Raw genomic sequence first — 27,935 nt, forward strand, 5'->3', positions numbered from 1 at the left:
GTTCTGAACTTGAGTATGTTTTGATGTAGCGCCTAGGTTATTTTATTTTTGCCCAAGGCATTCTAAGAAGATTTATAAAAAGTTGGAATTTTACCAGTTTCAATAAAGTATGATCAAGGTCAGGCTAAATTCTGCTTTTAGTTCTGTTTGATTTTTTAAATACACTTCTAAGTTGTCTAGAGCGAGAAGACAATAATATTCTGAAATCTGTGATTTGGTAAATATGCCCCAAAATGCTTCTTCATTGTACAAATATTTAACCTTACTTGTGCTGATTTATATTTCAAAGGCTGTGCTTCCTGTTCTTTGAACTTTCAGGACCCCTACAAGTCTTTTGGTTTGCCGTCTGTTGGGAGATTGTCTCAGTATGAAGAACCAATACATCTACCTGGTGTAAGTCATTAAGCTGCAATACCAAGTGAGAGGTTAAAATCTTGATTTATGTCACACTTTTATGTTAAAGCTTGTCAACACCGAAGGGTGTAAATTGAATGACAAGTGAAATTCATGGGGAATCACAGTTTTTTGTTTTTAATATTTTGTACTTTATGATGTGCAGGAAAGTCAGAATTCACCTAATAGGGAAGTCTGGAGACAACTGGCTTCTAAATAAATGATAGTTCCCAGTGTTCCCAGTTCTTCTGAAAATTGTAATGAAGAAGTTTGTGGCATCCTAAGAATGGGGAATGACTTTCCTATATTACAATGTAATCTTTTCAATAAATCTAATTCAGCTTCCCCTATATAGTCAGATGTCAAGAAATTCCAGCACAAAATCAGCTCGTTAATTGAAATGGATTAAGGAAAGCAAAACGTGCCTCATTCTGTTACGTGTCAAGGACTTTAAGAAGTACACAGTATGTATACCACTTACGAGTGACCAGTGCTCACTTCATTTATACTTCTGTATTTAATGGCTATTATTTAAATCATTTTTCTTGCATAAAAAGAACAAGGATGTACCTTTTCTGTTAATCAAGGTAATAAGTGTGTATATTTGTGACATTATGTTAGCTAGTGGCTGACAAGGCTGTACCATCTGTGAATATGATTATTCCGTTTGATTACTGGTATGAAGATGGTGAAAGATTACAGGAAGAATTCTGAATTTGAAGATGTTGTTGGATATATGATTTATTTCACTTTTTAAATTGTTTTTGCCCATGTGCTTTCTAAAGGGACTTGACCCTTTCCAGGCTTGGAGACTCCATGCTGTGTTCAAAGCCTGAAGGCAGAAAAAAAAATTGTAAAGATTTAACAGGCATTGTGTGACGTTAAATAGCAGATGAGAAAACAAGTATCATAGGGACATATCTAAGCATTTTTTTAATCAAAGAAAAAAAGTATTAAATAAGAATTCATAATGATTACTCGAGTTGTTAGAAGTTTTCACCATGTTGTAACAGCTAACAGGATGTCAAACATTTTGCCCTCGCAAGTTTTTTGCAATTTGCAATTTTCAAACGTGAGACCTGTTGAAAGTACAAGTGATAATGGACAAACTCTACCCCCTACGGTCTTTGTCCCACCAAATCTTTCTTCAATTAATGCTGCAGCAGGAGTTTTATGTAATAACATTTGCAGTTGTGAGCCATCCATAGAAAGAAAAAACAATTAAAATGCCTTAAATGTTCTGCTTACTGCTGTTATTTGCTTGTGTGAATGTTGCATGTCAGCTAAATGGACCAAGGAATAGATAAAGTGACTGGGTGCGGGAGCGTGCACACAAGCTTTGTCTATCATTATTGCTGGGAGCAATCAACTTGATGCCAGCAGGACAGTAGATGCGTTGACAGCTGTAATTATGTATCTCCATGGTGATCACTTTTGGCCTGTCATGGCGGCCCATGAGTCCCCTCCCTTGGAAGCATTTAATCAGATTGGGCTGTCACTTGTCAGGTAGACATGGCGGGCTGGGAGTTGTGCTGAGGGGGAGAGGTGAATCGAGAATGAAGGGTGGGACTCGGCTGGCAGTTTCACAGGGTCCACCGTGTGAAGAAAGATGTTTAAATTATGCCTGAGGTTTCCGAACGAGGGTTTGGGACTCACACACAGGTGCTTGGGCATTGGTGGTGATGGTGGGTTTTCTTCCTTTCTGCCTTAAACCCCATCAGTTTTAACTCAGTTTTAACTTTGCAGCGCTTACCTTTTTTGGTCACAAGAATACCTACTTCAGAGTTAACTTATGGTTTGTGCTTTTCACATTCTGTAAGTCTCCTGTTTGCTTATGTGGCAAAGGTGAAGAGTTTCTTCTTATCTTTGATCACTATATTTTGTAAATGTGTTATTTTCAGACCACAGTTTTGTTCTGCTCAGAAATTTGGTGTCAGTTCCACTTGACTCTGTTCCTAAAGGTTTTAGTGCAAAAGCTAAAATGTATTTTTGGTATAAGCTTTGTTTAATGAGACTTAATTTGAATTTTAATTCATTATTAGAACACTTTTTAAAAAAGCTGACAATCACTTGGAAAAAGGCTGCATAAACAGTAAATTATAAATCAGAGTTTTCATGTTTTGTTTCAGTTTTAAATTGGAAATGCCAATTTGCTTTACAAAGATATTTGTTGATTATATGTAATACATCTTTATTTTACCATATAAATGGAAATGATGTAACTTCTGTGATAATAATTTTAGCAAATAACAAAGACACAGTTATATCTAAGAGCCCTAGGTAACTTAACTTTTAGGATGGTGTTATTCAAGGTAACTAAAAATTTAGGTTATGAACTATAGATGAACGTAATAAATGCTCTTTATTGTCTGTTATTTTACCAGTGGATTGAACATCAAAGTTCCACACTAGTTTTGTAGCAGTTTTTGTAGTAAATGGTAGCATATGTTTAAAGTCAAAAGTTTTAATACTTGCACCAGTCTCAATTTTAAACACAGCTTTAGCAAGCATGCTATGATTTTAAATAATGCATACTGGTAAAATCATCTCCTTAACATTTTGCTACTAAAATTTAAAAAATGCAAGTTCTGAGATGTCTTTTCTGTTATGTAACTTGATCCACCAGTTGTCACTTTGGAGCCATTTAAATGTGGCCAGTAGGCAGATTATGATATTATTGCTTTTACAGCTGCCCTATTAATTCTTTCCTAGTTTTTATAAGCACTGTGAATTTCATAGAGCTTCAACTTATGCCCTGAAGTGTGTTTTCAGAAAATAAGAAAGCCAAATATATGTTTTAAGTGTGCTGAATGACTTTCCTTTAGAATGAAGGTTTTTCTATATGAATGTGAATGCAAATATAAATATCTATATTTTTGCATGACACTTTTACAAGTATATACATAAAAGCACTCTGGGTATGTGCTAATGTTATCTTCCTAAACCTTACAAAGAAGATAACAGTAGTATGATTTTTTTTTTTTAAGAGAATGAAACCATGGCTTATCTTTTGATGTCACCGTTTAATAAAGCCATCATCGAACTCTCATGTGGATATCCTAGACAAGAGGGTCTACATGTGGTCCCTTGATAATTGCCTAAATTAAAATATTAAAGGCCTAACAGCCGCTGTGTTGACCTTTTTCTGCCTTGCTGCAGACAGATGAGCGGCTGTTTATGAGGCAGGCTTCTTCCCACAGGTGAAGAGCTCCGTGAATTTGCCTCTTCTCTTCCCACTCCTTAACCATGTTGGGCATCAAAGTCCTGCTGTTCTAGCAGCTTCCATTGAATCCTTCTATCCTCAAGACCCCTAGGACATGTTTGACTGTCTCGACTGTTTTGATTAGCTTTTAAATACTTCAGATTCCAAAACTTCAGCACAATAATTTAATAAATATTTCATCCTCAGCAACTGCTCATTTGAAAGTTTTACATGGCTAACCTTTGTGCCTTACTGCTGTCATCAAACAGGGAGATGAAAACAAGACTCAGCGATGTACTAACTAACTTGTTGGCTGGTTAACAGCAATCAGCTTCTTCAAAAGAATATTTTGAACTTGTGCTTTGTTCCCCCCTCCCATGAAAATGGCAAAATCAGAACTCTAATTGGGGCTGTGTCCTTACAAAGCAAAGCCGTGAGAAAAGCTGTGTAAACATTAAATTCTCAGGGGACTGACAGTAACAGAAAAAAAAAAAAAAGCGTTTTACAGTTGAGAGGGTGAGGCAGAAAAGGAAAGTGTTACGGAGATGAAAGCCACAGGACCAGCGTTCCTATGGAGCTGATGAGCAGAGCTCTGAGTCCTGATGCGTGGCCTGGCTGGGGACCGCACTGGAATGCCTGGCAGACTCATGCTCTGTTTCAGCTGGAAGGCACCCTCAAATTGCTCCAAACACATCCCACTATAGTGCTGTAGAAAGGTTGTTTTTTTTGCTCTTCCTTAGTTTCTTCCTTTAGTGGGTTAACAAAAATATATACACTGAACTGTGTAATAACAGATAAAGATAATTTGATCTCTCTTTATTTTTAGATTGTTTTTCTACTTCCTGGAAGCAGAAATATTATTTGAGATTAAAATTATCCACCTGCCTCATGGAAATTAAATGTGTTGTTAGAAAAATAGCTTCACACTATGAACTGTCTTTTCTCTTCTCTTCTTTCTCCCAGGTCCGAGTTGACAGCGGCATTCAACCAGGAAGTGATATTAGCATTTATTATGATCCGATGATCTCGAAAGTTAGTTCGACTCTTAATGGTTCCTTTCAGTTTTCTTCTGAATGACAATGGACATATATAATTAAAAAGTCTGGAATGGGGCTTTTACCTGAATCGTGTGCCGTAATTAAACACATAGTTAGGGCCACCTAACTATGGAAAAGTGAAAGCTGGGCAGCTTTTCTTTCTCTTAAGAGAAATTTCAGCATCTTGTTAGTTGCCAGCACTCCCCACTCCCCAGTCTAATCACACCGTCACCCCAAGCCCCACAGTAACAAACTTCTCTAACCAGTGGCAGCAAGCTAGCTCAGTACAGAGAGAAGGAATTATGTTGTTTCTTGACCAGTCGTGAGCATTGCCGAGATGAAAGTATGAATGACGGGGTGATATAAAGGAGTTGAGGTAATAGGCTGTGTTTGTTAAGAGGACTTTTCACCTTGTCGCTTCGGTTTTTATGAATCAGTAATTACTTACGTAGATTTAGCATAATTAAATCTTATGTGAGACTATGAGATGTCTTTTTGAAATTTGACTTTCCAGAATAAATTAACCAATCCACTTAAAATTTTAGATCTTTTAACGTTTTTGAATCTTACAGAATGTAAAATTATGATGCTAGTGGTTGAAACTGGATTTTATTTAGAATATATATATATATATATTTTTTTTTTTTCTAAAGTGATGGACCTGTGTTGAAACCCCTGTTTCTTTCTTCTTTTTTTTTTTTGACCTTGCTGCTCAGTTTGTGGGATCTTAGTTCTCCAACCAGGGATTGAACCCAAGACCTGGCAGTGAGTGCACTGAGTTCCAACCACTGGACCATGAGGGAATTCCCAAACTTGTTTCTTAAGATGTTTTTTTTTTCCTTCCAAGTGTGCTTTTTCATGTAGTAAATGACCCATTTTTTCATTTTTCTTTTTTCACTTAAGTTTTTACAGTGATATTGTTAAAATGAACTTGAGGTGTTTTGTTAGAGAAACACTTTAATTAAAATAAAAAATACATAAAATATTATAGATACATGGTTTCACTTTTAGATAAATTATATTGCTATTCAGAAAAATGACCTGAAAATTAATTTCAACCTGGCTTGATATTGAAGCTAATTAAATGTACCAAAAACTTGCAAACTACAGATTGTCTCATATAATAACCAGAAAATTATTTTATGAATATTTAAGTTCCTGTTGCCAATTTGTATAAGGTCTAGAGCACATAAACAGGCCCCGAATCATACAGAACAGTAGGATTTTCTGTTTTTCTAACACAGGAACCCTTTGCCTCTGTGCTCTATTATTTGTTAAATTAGCTATTCAGGGTGTCAAACTTGAAGGGAGAGAAAAAACAAATCTTGGCTAATCCTCCACTATTCCAGATGTTTATATTCATCCCATCCTAAATGTTGACAATTTTGATAGCTTTCCTTTCAGATTTTTTTATGCTTGTTTTTTTTACATTTTGGTTTACCTCAAGTGACTCTTTTCTGTGATAGTGAAATCTAGGAGAAAAGTCTGAAATAGCTGGTTTCTGATATTTGTTTAGTTGAAAAAATCTTAATTGACATAGTTTGTACTAACAACTGAATGAATGAAATTTCAAAATATATTCTGGAAATGTGTTATGAAATCTTTTAACTTTTACTAGGATGAGATGTTTGACTTACGGGTAGATTGATCTCCACCTGTCTATATAAACGTTTGTTTGCTTGCTTTTAGCTCATCACATATGGTTCTGATAGAACAGAAGCACTGAAGAGAATGGAAGATGCCCTGGATAGTTATGTTATTCGAGGTAAAACAAACACTTGAGGTTATGTTATTGTACCTGGAGCCTCGTACTGGGAAACAGCACGAAGCTTTATTAAGTAGAGAATTCACCAGAACGTTTGCTTACTACGTGTTTAAGTAGAAGTAAGAAAAGCTTGGATTAAGCTGACATACTAATTGAGAATAGGTATTTCATTTTCTGTAGCAATCCCATACTTTACATCTATATCTGAGATGAACTTATTTGATTGAACTTATCATTTATGACCTCTCCTGGATGAACGTTTAGTACTCTTCATTCTGGAGTCGCTTGTTGTCAAGTGCAGTTCAACAGCCAGTTTCGTCTATTTCTGATTTTGTTTATTTGTTTGCAGTGTTTTGAAGTATGAAACTTAAAAACGTATGCAGATTAAAACATTGTGACCTGTATTTGACTACTATAAGAGTACAGGGAATAGCTCTTCGTTTCTCTGAATTAGAGCAAATTGTAAAATATTTTCTAGCAAATGCCATTCTCTTACCTCATGTACATATAGAATGCATAACCAAGTGTGATCCTGCAAGCCTTCAGGGTGTGTGGTGATAATGGTATTAGGAGCAGCTATTAAATTTAAATAATTAAAGTTATACTTATTCCCCTTAAGGAGTAAATTACAGTATAAATTTTATTAGCAACTTTCATTAGTAATGAAAAGATCATTTTAGTTTAGCCTAACATAAATTATCATCGACTTCAGAGTAATGGACTTTCATATCAAATTTAAAGTGTGAAATATGAGTTCACTTTGAATTATGAATAAATTGTGTGTATCTAAGAACATACTTCATCTTCTCTAGCATTCTGCTTCATCTTATCTAGCATTCTGCTACAGTAACACTGGTCTTCCCTAGTGGTTCAGTCAGTAAAGAGTCTGTTTACAAAGTGGGCGACCCAGATTCAATCCCTGGGTTGGGAAGATCCCCTGCAGAAGGAAATGGCAACCCATTCCAGTATTCTTACCTGGAGAATTCCATGGACAGAGGGGCCTGGTGGGCTGCTGTCCATGGGGCCACAAAGAGTCGGACACAACTGAGTGTATTTCACAGCCACAAGAACGTCCATGAGAAAGACTGACTGTACAGTTTGGCTCTTTTCTGGTGAATCACTATATATAGCAGTGAGGCTGGGAGGCTGAATTTTGGAGGTGGTGGGATGGTGATGGAGTATGACAGTGGGGAGTAGACAGTCTCCCTCAAGCCCATGTGTAGCTTTCATACAATTTCATAAAACCTCCATCAGAGTGGACACAGCCTGTTGGTCATAAGTCTTGACAAGTGACTGCAACTTCTTATGAATTAGAGAAAGTACTCCATTCTCTGGGTGTCTCCAGCCCTGAGACACGGAGCCCAGCTTAGCAGTGGAGCAGGTCAGACCCTTACTTTGCCCCTTGACCAAGTGCCTTTGTGCAATGAACAGTCTGGACAGCTGTCCAGTAGCAGCCCGGGACAATTTAGTGACTCTGTTTTTACACATCTACTTTGCCCTGCTAATTTTCATCCGTTGGCAGATAAGTCGTGCAGCCATCACTCATGCTCATGTTTTCTCTTCCAGTTTTTCTCTTGTTATAGCAGGAGGACTGTCTTCCCTCCCTTCCCTTTTACTGTCACCCTCTTTTCTTCCCATTTGTTAGCTAGTAAGTGACAGTGATTGTATCTAATCTCATGTACTGGTGATTCACCTCCATCTGTAGAAGGAAAGCTCCACAGTGAACCTAGATGTGATTGTTAACAGTGCCATCAATATTCAGAGCTTCTAAGAATTTGAAAAATTCCCTTCACATTCTTTCTAGCTATTTCCCTAGCTCCTTTTTAGCCCTAATGGTGTAGTGTTTGCTGGTTTTATAACTCTGCTGTGTTCTACCATAAGCAGCAGATGCATATTTTCTCTGTACATTGGTTAAGTCAGCCTTGAGAGGTCTGTTGTGCTACAGAAGTAATATTGCTGCAAAATTATTCTAGTGCATATTTGAGACACACATCCAGTTTGAGTGTGTGCATGTATTTGTATGTGTTTAACTATATATAAGGAAGTGAAAGTCCCTCAGTCATGTCCAACTCTTTGTGACCCAATGGACTATACAGTCCATGGAATTTTCCAGGCCAGGATACTGGAATGGGTAACCATTCCCTTCTCCAGGGGATCTTCCCAACCCAGGGATTGAGCCCAGGTCTCCCACATTGCAGGTGGATTCTTTACCAGCTGAGCCACAAGGGAAGTGATACATAGACATAATTAAGGTACTTGGCAAGATTATTCCCAGAGGACTTTAAAGTTGAATCTCATGGACAGAGGAGCCTGGTAGGCTACAGTCCATGGGGTCACAAAGAGTCGGACACGACTGAGCAACTTCACTTTCACTTTCTAAATATTCCCCCCGACACCCACATTCCTGCTCCATCATTGCATTTTTATTGTGGTTGTTAAATTATTGTTGTTGTTTTAGGTGCTAAGTCATGAGACCCCATGGGGACTTTGCAACCCCATGGACTATTGCCTGCCAGGCTCCTCTGTCCACAGAATTTCCCAAGCAAGAATACTGGAATGGGTTGCCATTTCCTTCTCCAAGGGATCTTCCTGACCCAGGGATTGAACCTGTATCTCCTGCATTGGCTGGCGGATTCTTTAAGATAGTGGTTAATTTCACTTCAGTTCAGTTCAGTTGCTCATGGCATCATGTCTAACTGTTTGCGACCCCATGGACTGCAGCATGCCAGGCCTCCCTGTCCATCAACAATTCCTGGAGTTTACCCAAACTCATGTCCATTGAGTCGGTGATGCCATCCAACCATCTCATCCTCTGTCATCCCCTTCTCCTCCTGCCCTCAATCCCTGCCAGCATCAGGGTCTTTTCCAGTGAGTCAGCTCTTTGCATCAGGTGGCCAGAGTACTGGAGTTTCAGCTTCAACATCAGTCCTTCCAATGTGCACCCAGGACTGATCTCCTTCAGAATGGACTGGTTGGATCTCCTTGCAGTCCAAGGGACTCTCAAGAGTCTTCTCCATTTCACATGTGAAATGTCATGTATGAAACGAGATGCCAGTCCAGGTTCAATGCATGATGCTGGATGCTTGGGGCTGGTGCACTGGGACGACCCAGAGGGATGGTATGGGGATGGAGGAGGGAGGAGGGTTCAGGATGGGGAACACATGTATACCTGTGGTGGATTCATTTTGATATTTGGCAAAACTAATACAATTATGTAAGGTTTAAAAATAAAATTAATTAAAAAAAAAAAAGAGTCTTCTCCAACACCACAGTTCAAAAGCATCCATTCTTCGGTGCTCAGCTAACTCTCACATCCATTCATGACTACTGGAAAAACCATGGCCTTGACTAGACGGACCTTTTTTGGCAAAGTAATTTAGGTTTCATTATAATGAGCTTGAATGGTAAATTCATGAAGTCAAAATAGTCTGAGTAAGAATATTTTGTCATATCACATCTCTATTGAACTTTGATACTGTAAAACAGTGGCATGGCACATGGGCAGTTTGTCAAAATATTAAATTAGTATTGGTCGCACGTAAGTTTTTTTTCCATTACGGCTGTCTTCTGAAAGGAATATTCTTTTATATTTACAGAATACATTTTCATGTTTAATTGTTCAGTTAATTTATTTTCTGACTGAGCTGAGTTTTAATTGCTGTGCATGGGCTGTTTCTAGTTGCCAGTGAGCAGGGCCTACTCTAGTTGTGGCACAGGGGCTTCTCATTCTGGTGGTTCTTCCTTGTTTCAGAGCACATGCTCTAGACCATGTGGGCTTCCGTAGTTGTGGTGAACAGGCTTAGGTGCCCCATGGCATGTGGAATCTTTCCAGACCAGAGATTGAACCCCTGTCCACTGCATTGGCAGGCGGATTCTTGGCCACTGAACCACCAGGGAAGTCCTTCATGTTTTATTTTTAAATGAACATGTTTTCCACTAATTTGCTTCCTGTACTCTATATGCAGGCATGCAAGTTACTATATTTTTAAACTAAGTGACTTAAATACAAAGTAGGCCTACTGCTATTCTTGGAAGTTTATAAATGTACCACGTGTAAAGCAAAATATATTTTATTATGCAGATACATTTTTCCAGGCTTCGTCTGAAATTTCTACCTTTGATTCACTGCGATAGAATAGAAAGAAATCAGACCGGCTTGGATTCCTACTGTGTCCTCAATACTGATAACCATGAAGTTTTGTGTCTCTGAATCTCACAGTCTACATTTAAGGAATGGGGTGTGAGTCTCTGCCTTATGAACTGGTGAGGAGGACTCAGTGGGTTAGGTACGTGGACGGTATTGGCACGGTGCTGGCTTGCGGAGTTCAGGAACTTTAGTTCCCATCTTCTTTTCTTCCTCTTCTCATTACAATTGTAAAACCACAAGTTTAGAAACTGTATGCCATCAATCATTATCAGTCCGTTGGTGTTGTGTGAACTGTATTAAACCATTAGTAAGGCATATTGAAAGCCTAGTTAGGCCATTCCTGGTACTGTGTGCTGAGTCACATGCTTTCATTGCACCGTGTTCTTCTTTTTCAAAGCATTTACCGTAACTGTAATTAAAGTACTGGTTCTGCAGTTAATTGCTGTTGTATTTTCCCAAGAGTATTAGGTACATGAGGGCACTGGTGGTGTTTTTATCTTGTTTACTTGTGTATTACTAGTGCTAAGCAGTTCCTGACACATGGTAGGTGAATAGTAAATATTTGTTCACTGAGTGAAGGAATAAGAGAGAGATACTGTCTGTATTTCAACGAGTTTCTAGTATACTTTGATGGAAAATACATAAGTGAAATGTAAATTCGTAGGTGCCAAAACAGTGGGAAATTAGAGGAGAAGAGGGTATCTGTCTTTTCACACCTCTCCCTTTTTGTCCTTTGAAAGTAATGTGAGTACTTTAGGACTCCTAGGGGCCTCTCTTGAGAATATTTTACTTGTGCTTCCTTAAAATGACTCCTCAGAATAGCAACATTTTAAAAAAGGCCGGGAACTCACCATGCTGGAGAAGTAAAGGCTCTGGGCACACTCAGGCATGCATCCCTGAAGTGTGTAACTTGCTCTTGTCTTTTGGGAAAATAATCTAGCGCTAGAAGTTAAAAGTAGGTGCCCTTTCATCTCACTCTTCCATTTTGGGGAATCTGCCCTGCAGTGTGAAAAGACTGAATTGTGAGATGCTGTTTACAAAGACACTTACAGCAGTCTTGTTTGTAGTAGCCAGAATTTTGACGAGCCTCAGTGTCTACTCAGTGGACAAATCTTCACAATAAAATACTGGGCAATTGTGATAGCTGTATATATTACTAAAATAGACAAGCAGTTTGGAGAGTAATGCATAGTGCAAACATTTAGTTAAAATCTTCCTGCCCTTCAGTTATGTTTGAACGAGCATAGAGAATAATTTTACATCATATTGAAATACATACATATATATATTTTATATGTATATATATAAAAAACTTATTTTAGCTCAAAAGAGGGGTTTTCTTTTAATTTTAGGTATTGCCCCAGATGTTTTAATTCTAGGTATTTTTCAAACCCAGAGGAAAGGTGAATGGATAGTACTTTGCACATTGGTCCGCTCTTCATCTAGATCAATGGTTAAGCCTTTCTGTGTTTGCTTTTTTCTTCATCTCTCCCTTTGTTCATCTTCTCCCTTCCCCCCGCCCCTCCTGTTTGTTTCCTGAACTATTTGACAGAAAGTTGCAGGCATCCTGACACATCACTCCTAAATACTTCAGAAGGCACCTTAAGGGTAAGATTATATTTCTGCAAAACCACAGAATACCATTACCTCATCAAAGAAAACTGGCATCGGTTCATAATATCATCTAATGTACTGTCCATATGGGAATTTCCCCAGTTGTTCCCCGCATTGTGTTTTTTACCTGTGTTTTTTTTTTTTTTTAGCCCTAATACGGTCCATTCAAAGTTTTTATTGTTATATCTCTATTTTCTTGCCTCTTTCTATGTCATAACATTAACTCCTCAGAAGAGCCAGGGGCAATTGGCATAGAACATCTCACATTCTAGATTGGAGGTTTCAGTACTGGCCCAGGGAACGTACTTGGGAAATAAGCTGGAAAGTTGGGGGTTATGGTTGGCCAGTGATGTCTACGTGTTTTGAATTGATGACTTTGAAAGTGGCTCAGTTACTAAACATTAGGTGATTTCAGAGTGTGATTATGGAACTAGGTGGCTAAAGTGGGAGAACAGATTATTTGAGAGGTGATCCTAAGAACTGAGCTAATATTGAATGGATCACCTGCATGGGCGGTACGACTTAGGATCAGAGGAAAGGTCAAGAGTTGGGTAATGTAAATTCTTTAGTGAATATTGCATTGTGCCAGGGATGCTGAGAGATGATAGATAATTGAGAAGCTTCACTGACCAAATAAAATGAACCTCAAGGAAATGGAAGTTTCTCCAAGGATTAGAAGAGGTGATGTTTTGGAAGCGGCAGTGAGGGTCGCTGGAGAAGTGAGGTCCCTGGAGAAGTGAGGTCCCTGAGGGCATTGAGGATTTCAGGTAATGCAAGGAAGTGGGTTGGAGAAGGAAATGGCAATCCACTCCAGTATTCTTGCCTGGAAAATTCTACGGACAGAAGAGCCTGGCAGGCTACAGTCCTTGGGGTTGCAGAGTTGGGCACAACTAAGCAACTGGCCACTAAGGAGGTGAGTGGAACGTCCCGTGAAGATGCTGGATCCGTGGTAGACGAACCAGTCAGTGGTCTCACCGAGTGTGGGCCAGCCTGGAAAAGAGGGAGTGGGTGTCTAGGGAGGGTGGGGTTGAGTCCTCTGAGGTTCCAAGGATGAGGGATGTGCAGAGAAGTTTGCCCTCTGGGTGGTGGATGCAGAGTTCTGAGAGTAACGGCGGTGAGCACTTGGGCTCAGAAAAGTGGTCTCAAATGCATTCTGAGGGTCTGTACACTTCGTCTGATTACGTTTTGATTCCACTTTCTGTCCCCTGGCCCTGGACCCCCAAGCCAACACTTGATGTCCCAGATGAGAGCTCTTGCTTCCTGAGTGGGTTTTCCATACCTCCTCCTTACCGCACCAGTCGACTCTTTAGTGGGTTGGTGTACAAAGTACAAACCCAGAGAGCACTCCCCTGCTTTATGTCTTCCCGTTGCCTCTTCGTGGACTCCGCCGCCTCGTTTGCGCCACTGTCTCTCAGGCCTCCTTTTCTCATGCTTCACTCTTGTCTCCGTTTCCTGGTTTGCACCATCTTCTCCCCACTTGATGGCTTTTCATAGTTAAGCCAGTCTAAGCAGTTGTAACAGAATCGAAAATAGAGAGAGAGATACAGTTCAATTTCTCTCCCAGGTAACAGTTGAGAAGGGAGGTGTCAAGGGTCAGTAGGGTGACTCCAGGATCACAGCAGATGGTTCTCATTTTAGGGCCCAGAGCAGCTGCTTTTCATGCCTCTCATCCAGGCTCAGCAGGAAGATAGCAGGAGCAGGGGAGTTCATGCTCACTGATTTTCAGGGCCTAACCCAGAGAGTACCCTCTATTTCTGCTCCTCTCCTATTGGGGGTGAGTCTAGGTGGTCATACCTAGGTGCTAGAAAGATGGGAGATGTAGTGGATAGCAAGGTGGCCATATCCTCAGCTGAAGCATAACACTTCTCTTATTAAAGGAAGGAAGGGAAAACAGATATTGGCAGACAGCTAGAAGAAATAAGAATATATAAATGTATCTGCTCTGTTTTGAAAACACACACACACACGCAAGGCCAGGACTAGTAAGATGACATTTTTGTAGGAGGTGGTGGGACGGTCTGGTGGAAATGATTAGGGGACGGGAAATAGTACATGGGATGAAAGGGAAAGACTTCTTAGATTATACATTTTTGTATAATTCTGACCTGTAGATCCATCTTAATATTTAAAAATGAATACATAAAATCATTAATGTTCTGGGGGAAAAACTCAAAGAGAAATCCAAACAAACAGATGGACAGGATGGTATGAATAATACAATCATGCTGAAGGAGGTGGGGAGGGAAAGTGAATCTAAATAACTTTTAATAGTATTTTTACTGGATACCCTCAAGGTAGAGATAAAATACGTCTAAACAAACACTAAGCTCTAGTTAGTAGGTTTATTTTTCTTAGTTCGTGGTTTAGCAGCTCTGAAACCAGTTGATGTATATTCTGGGATTGAGGAAATAAATATATGTATTGTGGATAAGAGGAGCCAAGTTTCTCATTGTCAGAGAAAGGAGTTACAGATGTGGGAATGGAAAAGCATGGAATGAACCCTGCAGTGCTGAGTTGTAAGTTCAGGGTGACTTCATAGTTTTTAACATAGATTGAAAAATAAATAAATACATGTTACTACATTTGTAATTGTGTGTGTGTGTGTGTACATACATACATACACACACACACACACACACACACACACACACACACACACACACACTTTCTAGCTCCGGATTTCTCAACCTTAGCATCACTGATGTCTGGGGGAGACACGTATTTGTTGTAGAGCGGGGCCGTCCTGTCTGTGCACTGTAGGGTGTTTATCAACGTCCTTGGCCTCTCCCCACTAAATTTCAGTACCATCTCCTCGGTTGCGACAGTCATGGACTTCCAGACATTGCCATGTGTCCCCGAGGGGAAAGTCTTGCCCAGTGACTGAGAACTACTGTTCCGCTGAGAGGTCATGGAAGCACTGACACCCATAGCAAGGAGCACACCAGGCACCCAGAGCTTGTTCTGTGAAGACCATCCTCCCATAAGTGGAACCTGCACTCCTTCAAAAATGGCTGCTTTCAGAAAGAGTAGAAGACGAGCCTGAGAGATCTTATATAAGAATGTAATCAAGTGGCTCAAGAAATGAGGATATGCCAAAAAAAAAAAAAAGACCCAGGAACCAGCTTTCAGGGGCTTCTGTTGGCAATTCTGGGAAAACCTCAGCAAGAAAATGAATAATGCTAGGAATAGATTAAAATCCATGAAATGAAGAGTCCATGAGTTTATGTGATACAAATAGAAAAGTGAATGAGGGTGGGGCTCACAGCTCTTCCTTCCGGTAGATTTTTAACTAATAAGTGTAGAAAAATCAGTACTCGGCAAACACCAGATTGTTTGGATGAATCACCAGTGATTGATGTTAAAATTAGTGGATGAAAATACGATGAGAGGCAGGTATTTGCTTAATTTATAATATCTCTTCAGATGATAACTAATGAATCAAAACGGGGAAAATAGTACCTTTAAAATGGTTAAACCTTGAAGCTTGCCCAAATGGTTAAAATTAATATCACTGGTAATGGAACAAATCAGGAGCCTGTGCCTCTTGGTTTGATGCACTGAAAAGTCCACATTCTTTCTGTGCTATTCTGGCCAAAAATGTGTAACATGAATATAATCATGAGGAAACATCAGGCAAACCAAACTGAAAGAAAGTGTACAGTATAAGTGGCTTGTACTCTTCCAGAGTGTCAAGGTCAAGAAACACAAAAACGGATCAACTTATCTACATCAAAGCAAACTAAGGACACATGACAATTAAATGCAGCATGTGATCCTGGATTAGTTCCTGAACCAGGAAAAAAATGTTTTCCTTTTGTAGAAAAGGTCATAAATAGGACAACTGGTGGAATTTGAATCAAGTCTGTAGATGAAATGATAATACATTGTCAGTGTTAATTTTTAGATTTGATCATTGTACTATGATTACGGGAGAGACTCGGCTTGGTTTTAGGAGATGTGCCCTGAGATACTTAGAGGTATTTACCTGCAGCTTAGCCTCGAATGTTTAAGAAAAAAGAAATTGTGTATGTATACATAAAGAGAGAAACAATGAATGACAGAGTAAATAAAGGTGGTCAGATGTTAACATTGGGGAATCTGGGTAAAGGATGTATATGCTCTTTGTACTATTTTTGTGAATTTTCTGTAATTCTGAAAATATTCCAAAATGAAAGATTAAAAAAAAATAAGTAAAGGGGAGCATATGCTGCCCTTCTCCCAAAGCTTACCTTTAAGGGATGAAAATGGAGACGCATTTGCGATACGTACTATATCTCATTCATCTGACTAATTCTAAAGGATTGCAGGCTTAGAAAATTGTTTTATAAAGAGCAGTAGGTAGTTTGCTGTTTAGTTTGATAACTATTTAGTTGTTCAGATAATTTTTTTTTTTTCCTGGAGCCGATTGTGAGCTTTTGTTACGATAAAGCTTCTTTAGAAAAAGATGTAATTTGGTTAAAGTTAATTTCTGAGCCCCCATGAAATAAGCGATGGCTTTTGGCCTCTGTTTGATCCTGACAGTGTGTGTAGCTCATGTCTGGCCCGTGTTTTGGAAGCAGCAGGTAGTCAGGAGAAGGCTGCTCCTGGGGGTCCTCTCTTCTGTGGCCTGGTCATGATTTCCCATACAGATGGGACCCCGTGAACTTTGGCAGAGGTCATCCTCAATTCCCAGTCCACATCTCACAGTCATAATTTTTATGAGTATGTGATTAATAATATCGTTAAAGTTATAAAACTAAGCCTGAGGGCACCTCAGCTATCCGCTTATTGTTTGAACAGGACCAGCTTATATAACGGCATTGTCGTAACTGGAACATGCAAAGTAAACTAAGAACAAAATGCTAACTTTCAAATATGTAGGGTATCCTTTAGCGGTTGAGTGCTTTTTATCCTTTATCTGGTCTTTTGAGCTTTTAGATTTAATAGCTTATTAGTCCCTTAATTGACTTTAGAATTAATTAATACAGAGTAGTTTTTGGAGCAATCAGTTGTGGGATCTGGATTTTGGTTGTCTGCCATTAACCCTTGTCTTGCCTTGGTCCTTAGGAAAAGATAATAGATAATTACTAGTAATATGTAGTATTACATAGTAATGTATGATATTTTATTCAGAGAACATTAAAGGGAAAGTGCTCTTGTATATTAATTTTATCCCTAAAACACTATTAGCAGGGTAAAAGTCTATGTTTTCATGCTCTATTTACTAATCAAGTAGAAAAATTTTTGAAAGTCCATGCTTCATTTGTGTGGTTGAGTGGCTCTGTTCTTTGATGTCCAAAACATAAATTAATATTTGCTGATGTTTCCATTGAGTTACATTTTAAAAAATCACCTCTTTTTCAACTTTGAATATGGGATTGAAGTACAACATCATTTATCCTGCAAAACTGCATGCATTTTAAATTTGGAGGTGTCATGATCTTGAATTGATCACTGGCATCAGTAAATCATCTTATTTTTGTTCAGATTATCATTAACTGTTTCTGAAAGTTGTATTTTACTGAAGACAGAGCCCAGTGCCAACGATTCTGGCATTGGCCTCACAGAGGGCAAGAAAATTTATACTAGCATGAGACTATCACAGAAAAGCCAGTAAAGCTTAAATACAGAATATTGTGCATATAAAGTGGACAGTATTATTTTTATTTAACTGGAGGAAGAAAGGACAAAATTGCTGAGAGACTGCCTTTCTAAGTTATTTGCTATTTACATAAAATAACTTATAAATCAAAACATTCTGAATTGTTAAAGTATTTATGTGCCTGTGCTAAGTCGCTTCAGTCATGTTGGACCCTTTGTGACCCCAAGGACGGTAGCTCTCCAGGCTCCTCTGTCCATGAGATTCGTGTCCAGGCAAGAATACTGGAGTGGGTTGCCATTTCCTTCTTCAGGGGATCTTTCCAGGGATCCATCCCCTGTCCCTTTCATCTCCTGCACTGGCAGATGGCTTCTTTACCACTAGCGCCATCTGGGAAGCCCACTGTATATATAAGAACACTATATTTTAGGAATGAAGTTACGACTACACCTTGATCTTCTCACATTCATCCTTTCCAGTCCCTCCTTTAAGATCTTGTTTTTTTCCAAAGCTTGCTGGATTGGTCTTGCCTGTCTGTGCTTCAGTTTCTCTTCTGGATTCCTTCATGTGAATGTCCACCTGCACGATCTCTGTATTCTGATGTGTGTGCGTTTAATCTGTCTGCCAGTCTGAATTCTAATGATTTAGACATTATCTATCCGTCTCACAGGCGTCTCTCATTTAACTTGCAAAATATGCATCTAGTTTTTTCCTTTCAACCTATTCCTTTCCTGTAAATGTTATTATCTGTGATGTTGCAGACTCAGAAGTTCGGGTGTTGGTGCTTGATTCACCTTCCCCATCCTTCCATCCCCTAAACCACCAAGCCCCATCTGCCTCCCAGACATCTCTTAAGTGGGGCTGAGAGATTTCTTTCTCCTGTCTCTTGTCTCATCTGCTCCCTAACTGTGGGCTGAGGCCTTACAATTTTCCAGCACATCTCCTGCAGTTGTCAGCTTGCTTTTTCCCAACTTCACTCTTGAACCTTCCCAATCCCTTTTGTAGCAGCACCAGAGTGATTCCTGGAATGCACAGATCTACTTATGTCTGCCTGTTTCAGCCATTCTGGTTGCTCTCAAGGTAAAGTGAAGTCTTTGCTAGGCTGTGAGACCCTGAATGTTCCTGTTTGACTTCTGATGCTCCAGTCCTCTTTGCTCATACCCTTTGGCCTTGGTGTCCTTCTTTTAGGTTTCCCAGATGGCGCTAGTGGTAAAGAACCAACCTGCCAGTGCAGGAGATGTGAAAGACGTGGGTTCTATCCCTGAGTCAGGAAGATCCCCTGGAGGAGGGCATGGCAACCCACTCTAGTATTCTTGCCTGGAGAATCCCATGGACAGAGGAGCCTGGTGGGCTACAGGCCATGGGGTCGCACAGAGTCGTCCTTCTTTTAGTGCTCTTCGTAGAAATGCCTGGTGGTATTCACTTTCTACCAAAATGAAAACTCTTAAATGCTCTTAAGTTCCTCTCTAATATTACCCATTTTTGTGTCCTTCTGCGTCTTCTTCTGTTTTCTTTCCCAGCCAGGTCTCTTTACTCTTCCTAGGACACTGCATCTGTCATTTCCTGTACGTATAAATCTCGCTGGCAAGTTGTAACTCTCTTCTTCTTCCAAAGTGATTTAGTCTGGTCTGTTTGTAAAACATAAGACAAAGGGATTCCTTTCCTCTGTGGAGCCTGAACTCTTCCATGGTGTCTTCTGTTTTAAATCCTTGCCTACCTAGTTTGTCTTTCTAAGCATCCTAACGCTTTGCTTTTTAATCAGTTGGTCTTTGTTTTTGTGTAGCAAACCATCACTTAGGGACTTCGATGGTGGTCCACTGATTAAGACTCTGCGCTTCCATTGCAGGGGGCATGGGTTTGATCCCTGGTCGGGGAACTAAGACCCCCATGGAAGTTAAAAAAAAAAATCATCTATAAGATAGGCAAATGTCAACTTTTGCAATGATTTGTTAGCTGTATTGGTGTAATCAGAAGTTGTTATACTTTTTTATAATTCCTTGTAGAGATATACATAATTACAAAAGCCCTTCAAAACATTAGTTATTCAGTATGGACGAAGTCATTATCCTCAAAGCAAGGTTGAGATAACTATGCATTTCTCCTGGGCATGTACTGTGAAAGATATTTATTAGATTACTGTCTATATGTGAAAACTTCTCCCGTGGAATAAATAAAGGAGTAGCATTAAAATTTGAATTTTGGAACTTTCTCTAAACGTTTTGAAATAGTTTGAATAGGTTGAAAATTGTATTTTATAAAATTATAGACATGATATCTTCTGACTCAGGGAGAGAGATGCTCAGAATTTTTCATATGGTTGCTAGTCTAATATAAAGAGATGGATAGAAGAATGCCTGGAAAGATGTATTAAATTGTTCATGTTTGTTGGCTCAGAGATAGCAAGTCATATTGAAAAAATGACTTTTTCTCCCCCATATGTACCCATTAGGGTATAGGGTAACCTGCTGGAACAAAGTGTCTTAAATCCAGTGGTGTAAATAAGATAGAAATTCATCTACTTCTTGTTTAATGGTCTGGCTGCTCTGCACTGATGGGGCAAGTTAATATCCTGTGGCCATTATTCCAGGAGATACACAGACCTGTCTCTTTCCACCCCCACCCACCCCCTACACCTGCCTTGATTCTCCCTTTCATCCACATTGCCAAAGCGAAGTTCCTGCAGTATCAGGGAGCTCATGGGAAAAGGAAGGAAAGGAAGATCAAGCAGTTCTTTTTTTCATGTAAGTGAGACTGCAGTTGGATACATTTCTTTACCTTAGACTCTTTTTTTTCCTTGGAATTAGTCCGTCTAGCTGTAACGTAGATGAGAAAATGGAGTCTGTGTAGGTGGTCTTTTGTTTAGTTAGCATTCTACTGTGGAAAGATAAAATGTAAAATTTACGGGAACCCTGCAGTCTGTCACAAGATACTTCTGTATTTAAAATTTTATTTGATATGCATTCAGTTCAGTTCAGTTGAGTCGCTCAGTCTTGTTGGACTCTTTGCGACCCCATGAATCGCAGCACACCAGGCCTCCCTGTCCATCACCAACTCCTGAGGTTCACTCAGACTCACGTCCATAGAGTTGGTGATGCCAGCCAGCCATCTCATCCTCTGTCATCCCCTTCTCCTCCTGCTCCCAATCCTTCCCAGCATCAGGGTCTTTTCCAGTGAGTCAACCCTTCACATGAGGTGGCCAAAGTACTGGAGTTTCAGCTTTAGCATCATTCCTTCCAAAGAAATCCCAGGACTGATCTCCTTTAGAATGGATTGGTTGGATCTCCTTGCAGTCCAAGGGACTCTCAAGAGTCTTCTCCAACACCACAGTTCAAAAGGATCAATTCTTAAGGGCTCAGCTTTCTTTACAGGCCAACTGTCACATCCATACATGACTACTGGAAAAACCACAGCCTTGACTAGACAGACCTTTGTTGGCAAAGTAATGTCTCTGCTTTTGAATATGCTATCTAGGTTGGTCATAACTTTTCTTCCAAAAAGTAAGCATCTTTTAATTTCAGTCACTATCTGCAGTGATTTTGGAGCCCCAAAAAATAAAGTCTGATACTGTTTCCACTGTTTCCCCATCTATTTCCCATGAAGTGATGGGACCAGATGCCATGATCTTTGTTTTCTGAATGTTGAGCTTTAAGTCAACTTTTTCACTCTCCTCTTTCACTTTCAGCAAGAGGTTTTTTAGTTCCTCTTCACTTTCTGCCATAAGGGTGGTATCATCTGCATATCTGAAGTTATTGATTTTTCTCCCTGCAATCTTAGTTCTAGCTTGTGCTTCTTCCAGTCCAGCGTTTCTCATGATGTACTCTGCATAGAAGTTAAATAAGCAGGGTGACAATATACAGCCTTGACGTACTGCTTTTCCTATTTGGAACCAGTCCTAATTGTTGCTTCCTGACCTGCATACAGGTTTCTCAAGAGGCAAGTCAGGTGTTCTGGTATTCCCATCTCTTTCAGAATTTTCCACAGTTTATTGTGATCCACAAGGTCAAAGGCTTTGGCATAGTCAGTAAAGCATAAGTAGATGTTTTTCTGGAACTCTCTTGCTTTTTTGATGATTCAGCAGATGTTGGCAATTTGATCTCTGGTTCCTCTGCCTTTTCTAAAACGAATTTGAACATCTGGAAGTTCACGGTTCATGTATTGCTGGAGCCTGGCTTGGAGAATTTTGAGCATTACTTTACTAGTGTGTGACAGATGAGTGCAATTGTGCGGTAGTTTGAGCATTCTTTGGCATTGCCTTTCTTTGGGATTGGAATGAAAACTGACCTTTTCCAGTCCCGTGGCCACTGCTGAGTTTTCCAAATTTGCTGGCATATTGAGTGCAGCACTTTCACAGCATCATCTTTCAGGATTTGAAATAGCTCAACTGGAATTCCATCACCTCCACTAGCTTTGTTCGTAGTGATGCTTTCTAAGGCCCACTTGACTTCACATTCCAGGATGTCTGGCTCTAGGTGAATGATCACACCATTGTGATTATCTTGGTCATGAAGATCTTTTTTGTACAGTTCTTCTGTGTATTCTTGCCACCTCTTCTTAATATCTTCTGCTTCTGTTAGGTCCATACCAATTCTGTCCTTTATGGAGCCCATCTTTGCATGAAATGTTCCCTTGGTATCTCTGATTTTCTTGAAGAGATCCCTAGTCTTTCCCATTCTGTTGTTTTCCTCCATTTCTTTGCATTGATTGCTGAGGAAGGCTTTCTTATCTCTCCTTGCTATTCCTTAGAACTCTGCATTCAGATGTTTATATCTTTCTTTTTCTCCTTTGCTTTTCACGTCTCTTCTTTTCACAGCTATTTGTAAAGCCTCCCCAGACAGCCATTTTGCTTTTTTGCATTTCTTTTCTATGGGAATGGTCTTGATCCCTGTCTCCTGTACAGTGTCACGAACCTCCATCCATAGTTCATCAGGCACTCTATCAGATCTAGTCCCTTAAATCTGTTTCTCACTTCCTGTGTATAATCATAAGGGATTTGATTTAGGTCATACCTGAATGGTCTAGTGGTTTTCCCCACTTTCTTCAATTTAAGTGTGAATTTAGCAATAAGGAGTTCACGATCTGAGCCACAGTCAGCTCCCGGTCTTGTTTTTGCTGATTATATAGAGCTTGTCCATCTTTGGCTGCAAAGAATATAATCAGTCTGATTTCGGTGTTGACCATCTGGTGATGTCCATGTGTAGAGTCTTCTCTTGTGTTGCTGGAAGAGGCTGTTTGCTATGACCAGTGCATTCTTTTGGCAAAACTCTTATTAGCCTTTGCCCCGCTTCATTCCGTATTCCGAGGCCAAATTTGCCTGTTACTCCAGGTGTTTCTTGACTTCCTAATTTTGCATTCCAGTCCCCTATAACGAAAAGGACATCTTTTTTGGGTGTTAGTTCTAAAAGGTCTTGTAGGTCTTCATAGAACCGTTCAACTTCAGCTTCTTCAGCGTTACTGGTTGGAGCATAGACTTGGATTACTGTGATATTGAATGGTTTGCCTTGGAAACGAACAGAGATGATTCTGTCGTTTTTGAGATTGCATCCAAGTACTGCATTTTGGACTCTCTTGTTGACCATGATGGCTACTCCATTTCTTCTAAGGGATTCCTGCCCGCAGTAGTAGATATAATGGTCATCTGAGTTAAATTCACCCATTCCAGTCCATTTTAGTTCGCTGATTCCTAGAATGTCGACGTTCACTCTTACTATCTCCTGTTTGACCACTTCCAATTTGCCTTGATTCATGGACCTAACATTCCAGGTTTCTATGAAATATTGCTCTTTATAGCATCGGACCTTGCTTCTATCACCAGTCACATCCACAATTGAACTGTGGAAAATTCTGAAAGAAATGCAAATACATGACCATCTGACCTGCCTCTTGAGAAACCTATATGTAGGTCAGGAACCAACAGAACTGGACATGGAACAACAGCCTGGTCCCAAATAGGAAAAACAGTACGTCAAGGCTGTATATTGTCTCCCTGCTTATTTAACTTATATGTAGAGTACATTATGAGAAACGCTGGGCTGGAAGAAGTGCAAGCTGGAATCAAGATTGCTGGGAGAAATATCAGTAACCTGTTATGCAGATGACACCACCCTTATGGCAGACAGTGAAGAGGAACTAAATAGTCTCTTGATGAAAGTGAAAGTGGAGAGTGAAAAAGTTGGCTTAAAACTCAACATTCAGAAAACGAAGATCATGACATCTGGTCCCATCACTTCATGGGAAATAGATGGGGAAACAGTGGAAACAGTATCAGACTTTATTTTTGGGGGCTCCAAAATCACTGCAGATGGTGATTGTAGCTATGAAATTAAAAGACGCTTACTCCTTGGAAGGAAAGTTATGACCAACCTAGATAGCATATTCAAAAGCAGAGACATTACTTTGCCAACAAAGATCTGTCTAGTCAAGGCTACAGTTTTTCCAGTGGTCATGTATGGATGTGAGAGTTGGACTGTGAAGAAAGCTGAGCTCCGAAGAATTGATGCTTTTGAAGTGTGGTGTTGGAGAAGACTCTTGAGAGTCCCTTGGACTGCAAGGAGATACAACCAGTCCATCCTAAAGGAGATCAGTCCTGGGTGTTCATTTGAAGGACTGATGCTAAAGCTGAAACTCCAATACTTTGGCCACCTCATGTGAGAGTTGACTCCTTGGAAAAGACCCTGATGCTGGAAGGGATTGGGGGTTGGAGGAGAAGGGGATGATAGAGGATGAGATGTCTGGATGGCATCACTGACTCAATGGACATGAGTTTGGGTGAACTCTGGGAGTTGGTGATGGACAGGGAGGCCTAGCGTGCTGCGATTCATGGGGTCGCAAAGAGTCGAACACGACTGAGCAACTGAACTGAACCATTATAATTTAGTGTACTAAACATTTGATGAATGATTTAGTCTCTTTGGATCACAGTTCTCTTATTTGCGTCTTCTTTTTCATGCTCATTTTCTTATTCTATCACTGGTTGCTAAAAGTTCCCCCAAAACATATAGCATAGAGTTTACTTTCATTTTGCTTCCTGTGATATCTGACTCCTACATGAGTAGTAGGTGTGGAGAAATTGCTAATAGGTATAGATTAATTTGCTTGGGACAACATTGTTAACACTTGGTTGCAGATATGGGCAAATTTTTGGTAAAGGGCCAGAGAAGAAATATCTTAGACTTTGTGGGTCGCGTGGTCTCCGTTGCAGCCACTAGGCTCTACTTTTGCAGCATGAAGATGACTCTGTATAAACACTGCTGTGTTTCAGTAAAACCTTATTTACCATCTGAACCGCAGGCCGTAGTTTCCTGATCTTGTTTATAGGATGAGCACACCCTCCGGGTAGAATTAGATGTAAGCTTAGGTTTGTGGAGCTTACATTCTTACAGAAAGTGAACTAGAAGGTAGGTAGGTCAGTGCTATTTAGCTTCTGTCTGTTGTTTATTAATTACATGTTGTCTTCTGCTCTATATTTATTCTCATATAGAAGGATAATAAAGAGCACAATAATAGTCTTGAGTGCCCTACATTGTAGTAAACATTATTTCTTTGGTACCTCATGACAGTGATACTAAATAGATTTATTATTTATCACCATTTCACAAATGAGGACATTAAAACTTTGAGAGTTTAAATAGCTTACTCAGAGTGAGAGGTCAGTCAGGTACTTGAACCTGAGGTTTTCTTTGCCTATTTTGTAAGTATTGTATAGGGAGGGATTCTCTAAGTCTTGAATAGCCAGAACAGAATCAGGCTTTCTAGGTTTGTTACGAAGCATAGTAGTACAAATTGGAACTATACATAGAATTCTACCTGGAGGGTGTGCTAATGACTGAATCATTAAAGAATTGAAAGGAATTAACAAAGCTCTCTGTTTACTTCAACTCTGTAATATACTCCAGTTGCCCTTCTAGTGGACGCCTGATCTAATACCTGCTTTCCCTAATAGCTGGTTTTAAGATGCCTCTTCGCTCTACCTTTTATTCCTATTTAATATTTTTATAATATACCTCCTTCATAAACTTTGCTGTATCGTATATTCCTCCTTGTACCATTCATACCCCTCTGTAGTGGCTACCTATTTCAACTTCGCTTTGGAGTAGTCATTGTTTTGTTTTGTAGTTCAGTTGCCAAGTTGTATCCATCTCTTTTGAAGACCCATGGACTGCAGCCTGCCAGGCTCCTCTGTTGACGGGAGTTCCCAGGCAAGAATGCTGGAGTGAGTTGCCATTTCCTTCACTTTGAAGGAGTCATTGTGTCCTGGGCTCAGTTTTTCCTTCTTGATCATCAGCTTTTTCTTCTCCTTGTCCTCTCTCTTCCGCCTCTCGTGTCCCCACAACTCTCCTCTTTCTTCTCTACTTATTTTGAAGGATACTTGACATATAATCAACTACTCATATTTAAGGCGTTCAGTTTGGTGAGTTTTGACCTATGTAGACCTGTGAAACCATCACCATAATCAAAAGACTGAACATTTCTATCACCTCCCAAAGTTTCCTCGTGGCCTTTGCAGTCCACCCTGTCTCTGACCCTGTCCTAATGCTTCCTGTAGGTTGCATTTAGGATGCATTATTTTTGGTCTTGCTTCTTTCTTTAATTCAGCATAATAATTTGAGATTCATCCTTGTTTTGTATATGAGGGGATTCACTTCTTCTTATCAGTTCAGTTATGTCCGACCCTTTGTGACCCCCATGGACGCAGCACAACAGGCCTTCCTGTCTATCACCAACTCCCAGAGCTTTCTCAAACTCATATGTCCATCGAGTCAGTGATACCATCTAACCATCTCATCTTCTGTTGTCCCCTTCTCCTCCTGCCTTCCATCTTTCCCAGCATCAGGGTCTTTTCAAATGAGCCAGCTCTTCGCATCAGGTGGCCAAAGTATTCGAGTTTCAGCTGCACCATCAGTCCTTCCAGTTAATATTCAAAACCGATTTTCTTTAGGATGGATCTCCCTGCAGTCCAAGGGACTCTCAGGAGCTTCTCCAACAACACAGTTCAAAAGCATCAATTCTTTGGTGCTCAGCTTTCTTTATAGTCCAACTCTCACATGCATACATGACTACTGGAAAAACCATAGCTTTGACTAGACGTACCTTTGTTGGCTAAGTAATGTCTCCACGTTTTTATGTGCTGTCTAGGTTGGTCAGAGCTTTTCTTCCAAGGAGCAAATGTCTTTTCATTTCATGGCTGCAGTCACCATCTGCAGTGATTTTGGATTCTTCTTACAGGCGAGTGGAATTTCCTTGTATGGACAAACCACACTTTGTTAATTCATTCATTATTGATGGGTATTTAGACCGTTTCCAGTGTTTCACTTTGTAAATAAAGCTGTTAACATCTGTGTGTAAGTGTTTGTATAGGCATATGTTTTTATTTTAACTCGTGTAGATAGTTAGGAGTGAATTATCTAATCATATGATGAGTGTATGTTTAACTTTTAAAGAAACCTTCATACAGTCCAAAGTGGAAGTAAACCAAAATGTACCAATTTATTTCCCCACCCCCCATCACAGGTTGTGACAGTTCCACTTGTCCACATATCTATTGACACTTAATATTACATTTTAACTTTCAACCACTTAAATTGGTATTTGGGTATATTTCCATATTTTTTTTTTTTACAGTGTTGAACATCTTCTTGTGCTTGCTGGCCATTTGTGTATATTTTGTGAAATGCCTGCTTATATCTTTTGCTTATTTAAACAAAAAATTGTTTTTTAATACCAAAAACACTTTGTATTGAGGTATAACCAACTAACAATGTTGTGATAGCTTCAGGTGTATAGTGAAGGGACTCAGCTATATATATACATGTATCCAGTCTCCCCACTCCCATCCAGACTGGCACATAACACTGAGCAGAGTTCCATGTGCTATAGGATAGGTTTTTGTTGGTTATCCATTTTCAGTATAGCTGGTATATGTGACCTCGCCTCTTTTCTTAAAGCCTGGTTTGTTTATCATCTTATTGTTGTAATTGTTCTTTATATAGTCCAGTTACAAGTTGTTTATTTGAAATATGTGTTGTGAATATTTTTTCTGTCTGTATTTTGCCATTTCATTTTCTTAACTAAATCCTTTGAAGAGCAGACTTTTAAATTTTGATGGAGTATGATTTGTTGGTATACTTATTTTTATGGTTCATGGGTTTTGGGTACTATCTAAGAATCTGCTCTCTACTTCAAGATTTTTCTCCTTTATTTCC

General features: G+C 39.6%; 1 protein-coding gene across 5 annotated transcripts in view; it reads left to right on the top strand.

Annotated features, from left to right (window-relative positions):
• The window catches only part of PCCA (propionyl-CoA carboxylase subunit alpha), a 360,640-nt gene that overhangs the window by 175,038 nt on the left and 157,667 nt on the right, over positions 1-27,935 (top strand). For all 5 annotated transcript variants that reach the window (XM_019971675.2, XM_070799925.1, XM_019971676.2 and 2 more), the window contains 3 exons: positions 319-393; positions 4,559-4,627; positions 6,322-6,397. In XM_019971675.2, coding sequence (XP_019827234.2) covers positions 319-393; positions 4,559-4,627; positions 6,322-6,397 — 220 coding nt within the window. The remainder of the gene's footprint in view (positions 1-318; positions 394-4,558; positions 4,628-6,321; positions 6,398-27,935) is intronic.

Source organism: Bos indicus, chromosome 12 (assembly GCF_029378745.1).
Source record: "Bos indicus isolate NIAB-ARS_2022 breed Sahiwal x Tharparkar chromosome 12, NIAB-ARS_B.indTharparkar_mat_pri_1.0, whole genome shotgun sequence".
Taxonomy (NCBI): Eukaryota; Metazoa; Chordata; class Mammalia; order Artiodactyla; family Bovidae; genus Bos; species Bos indicus.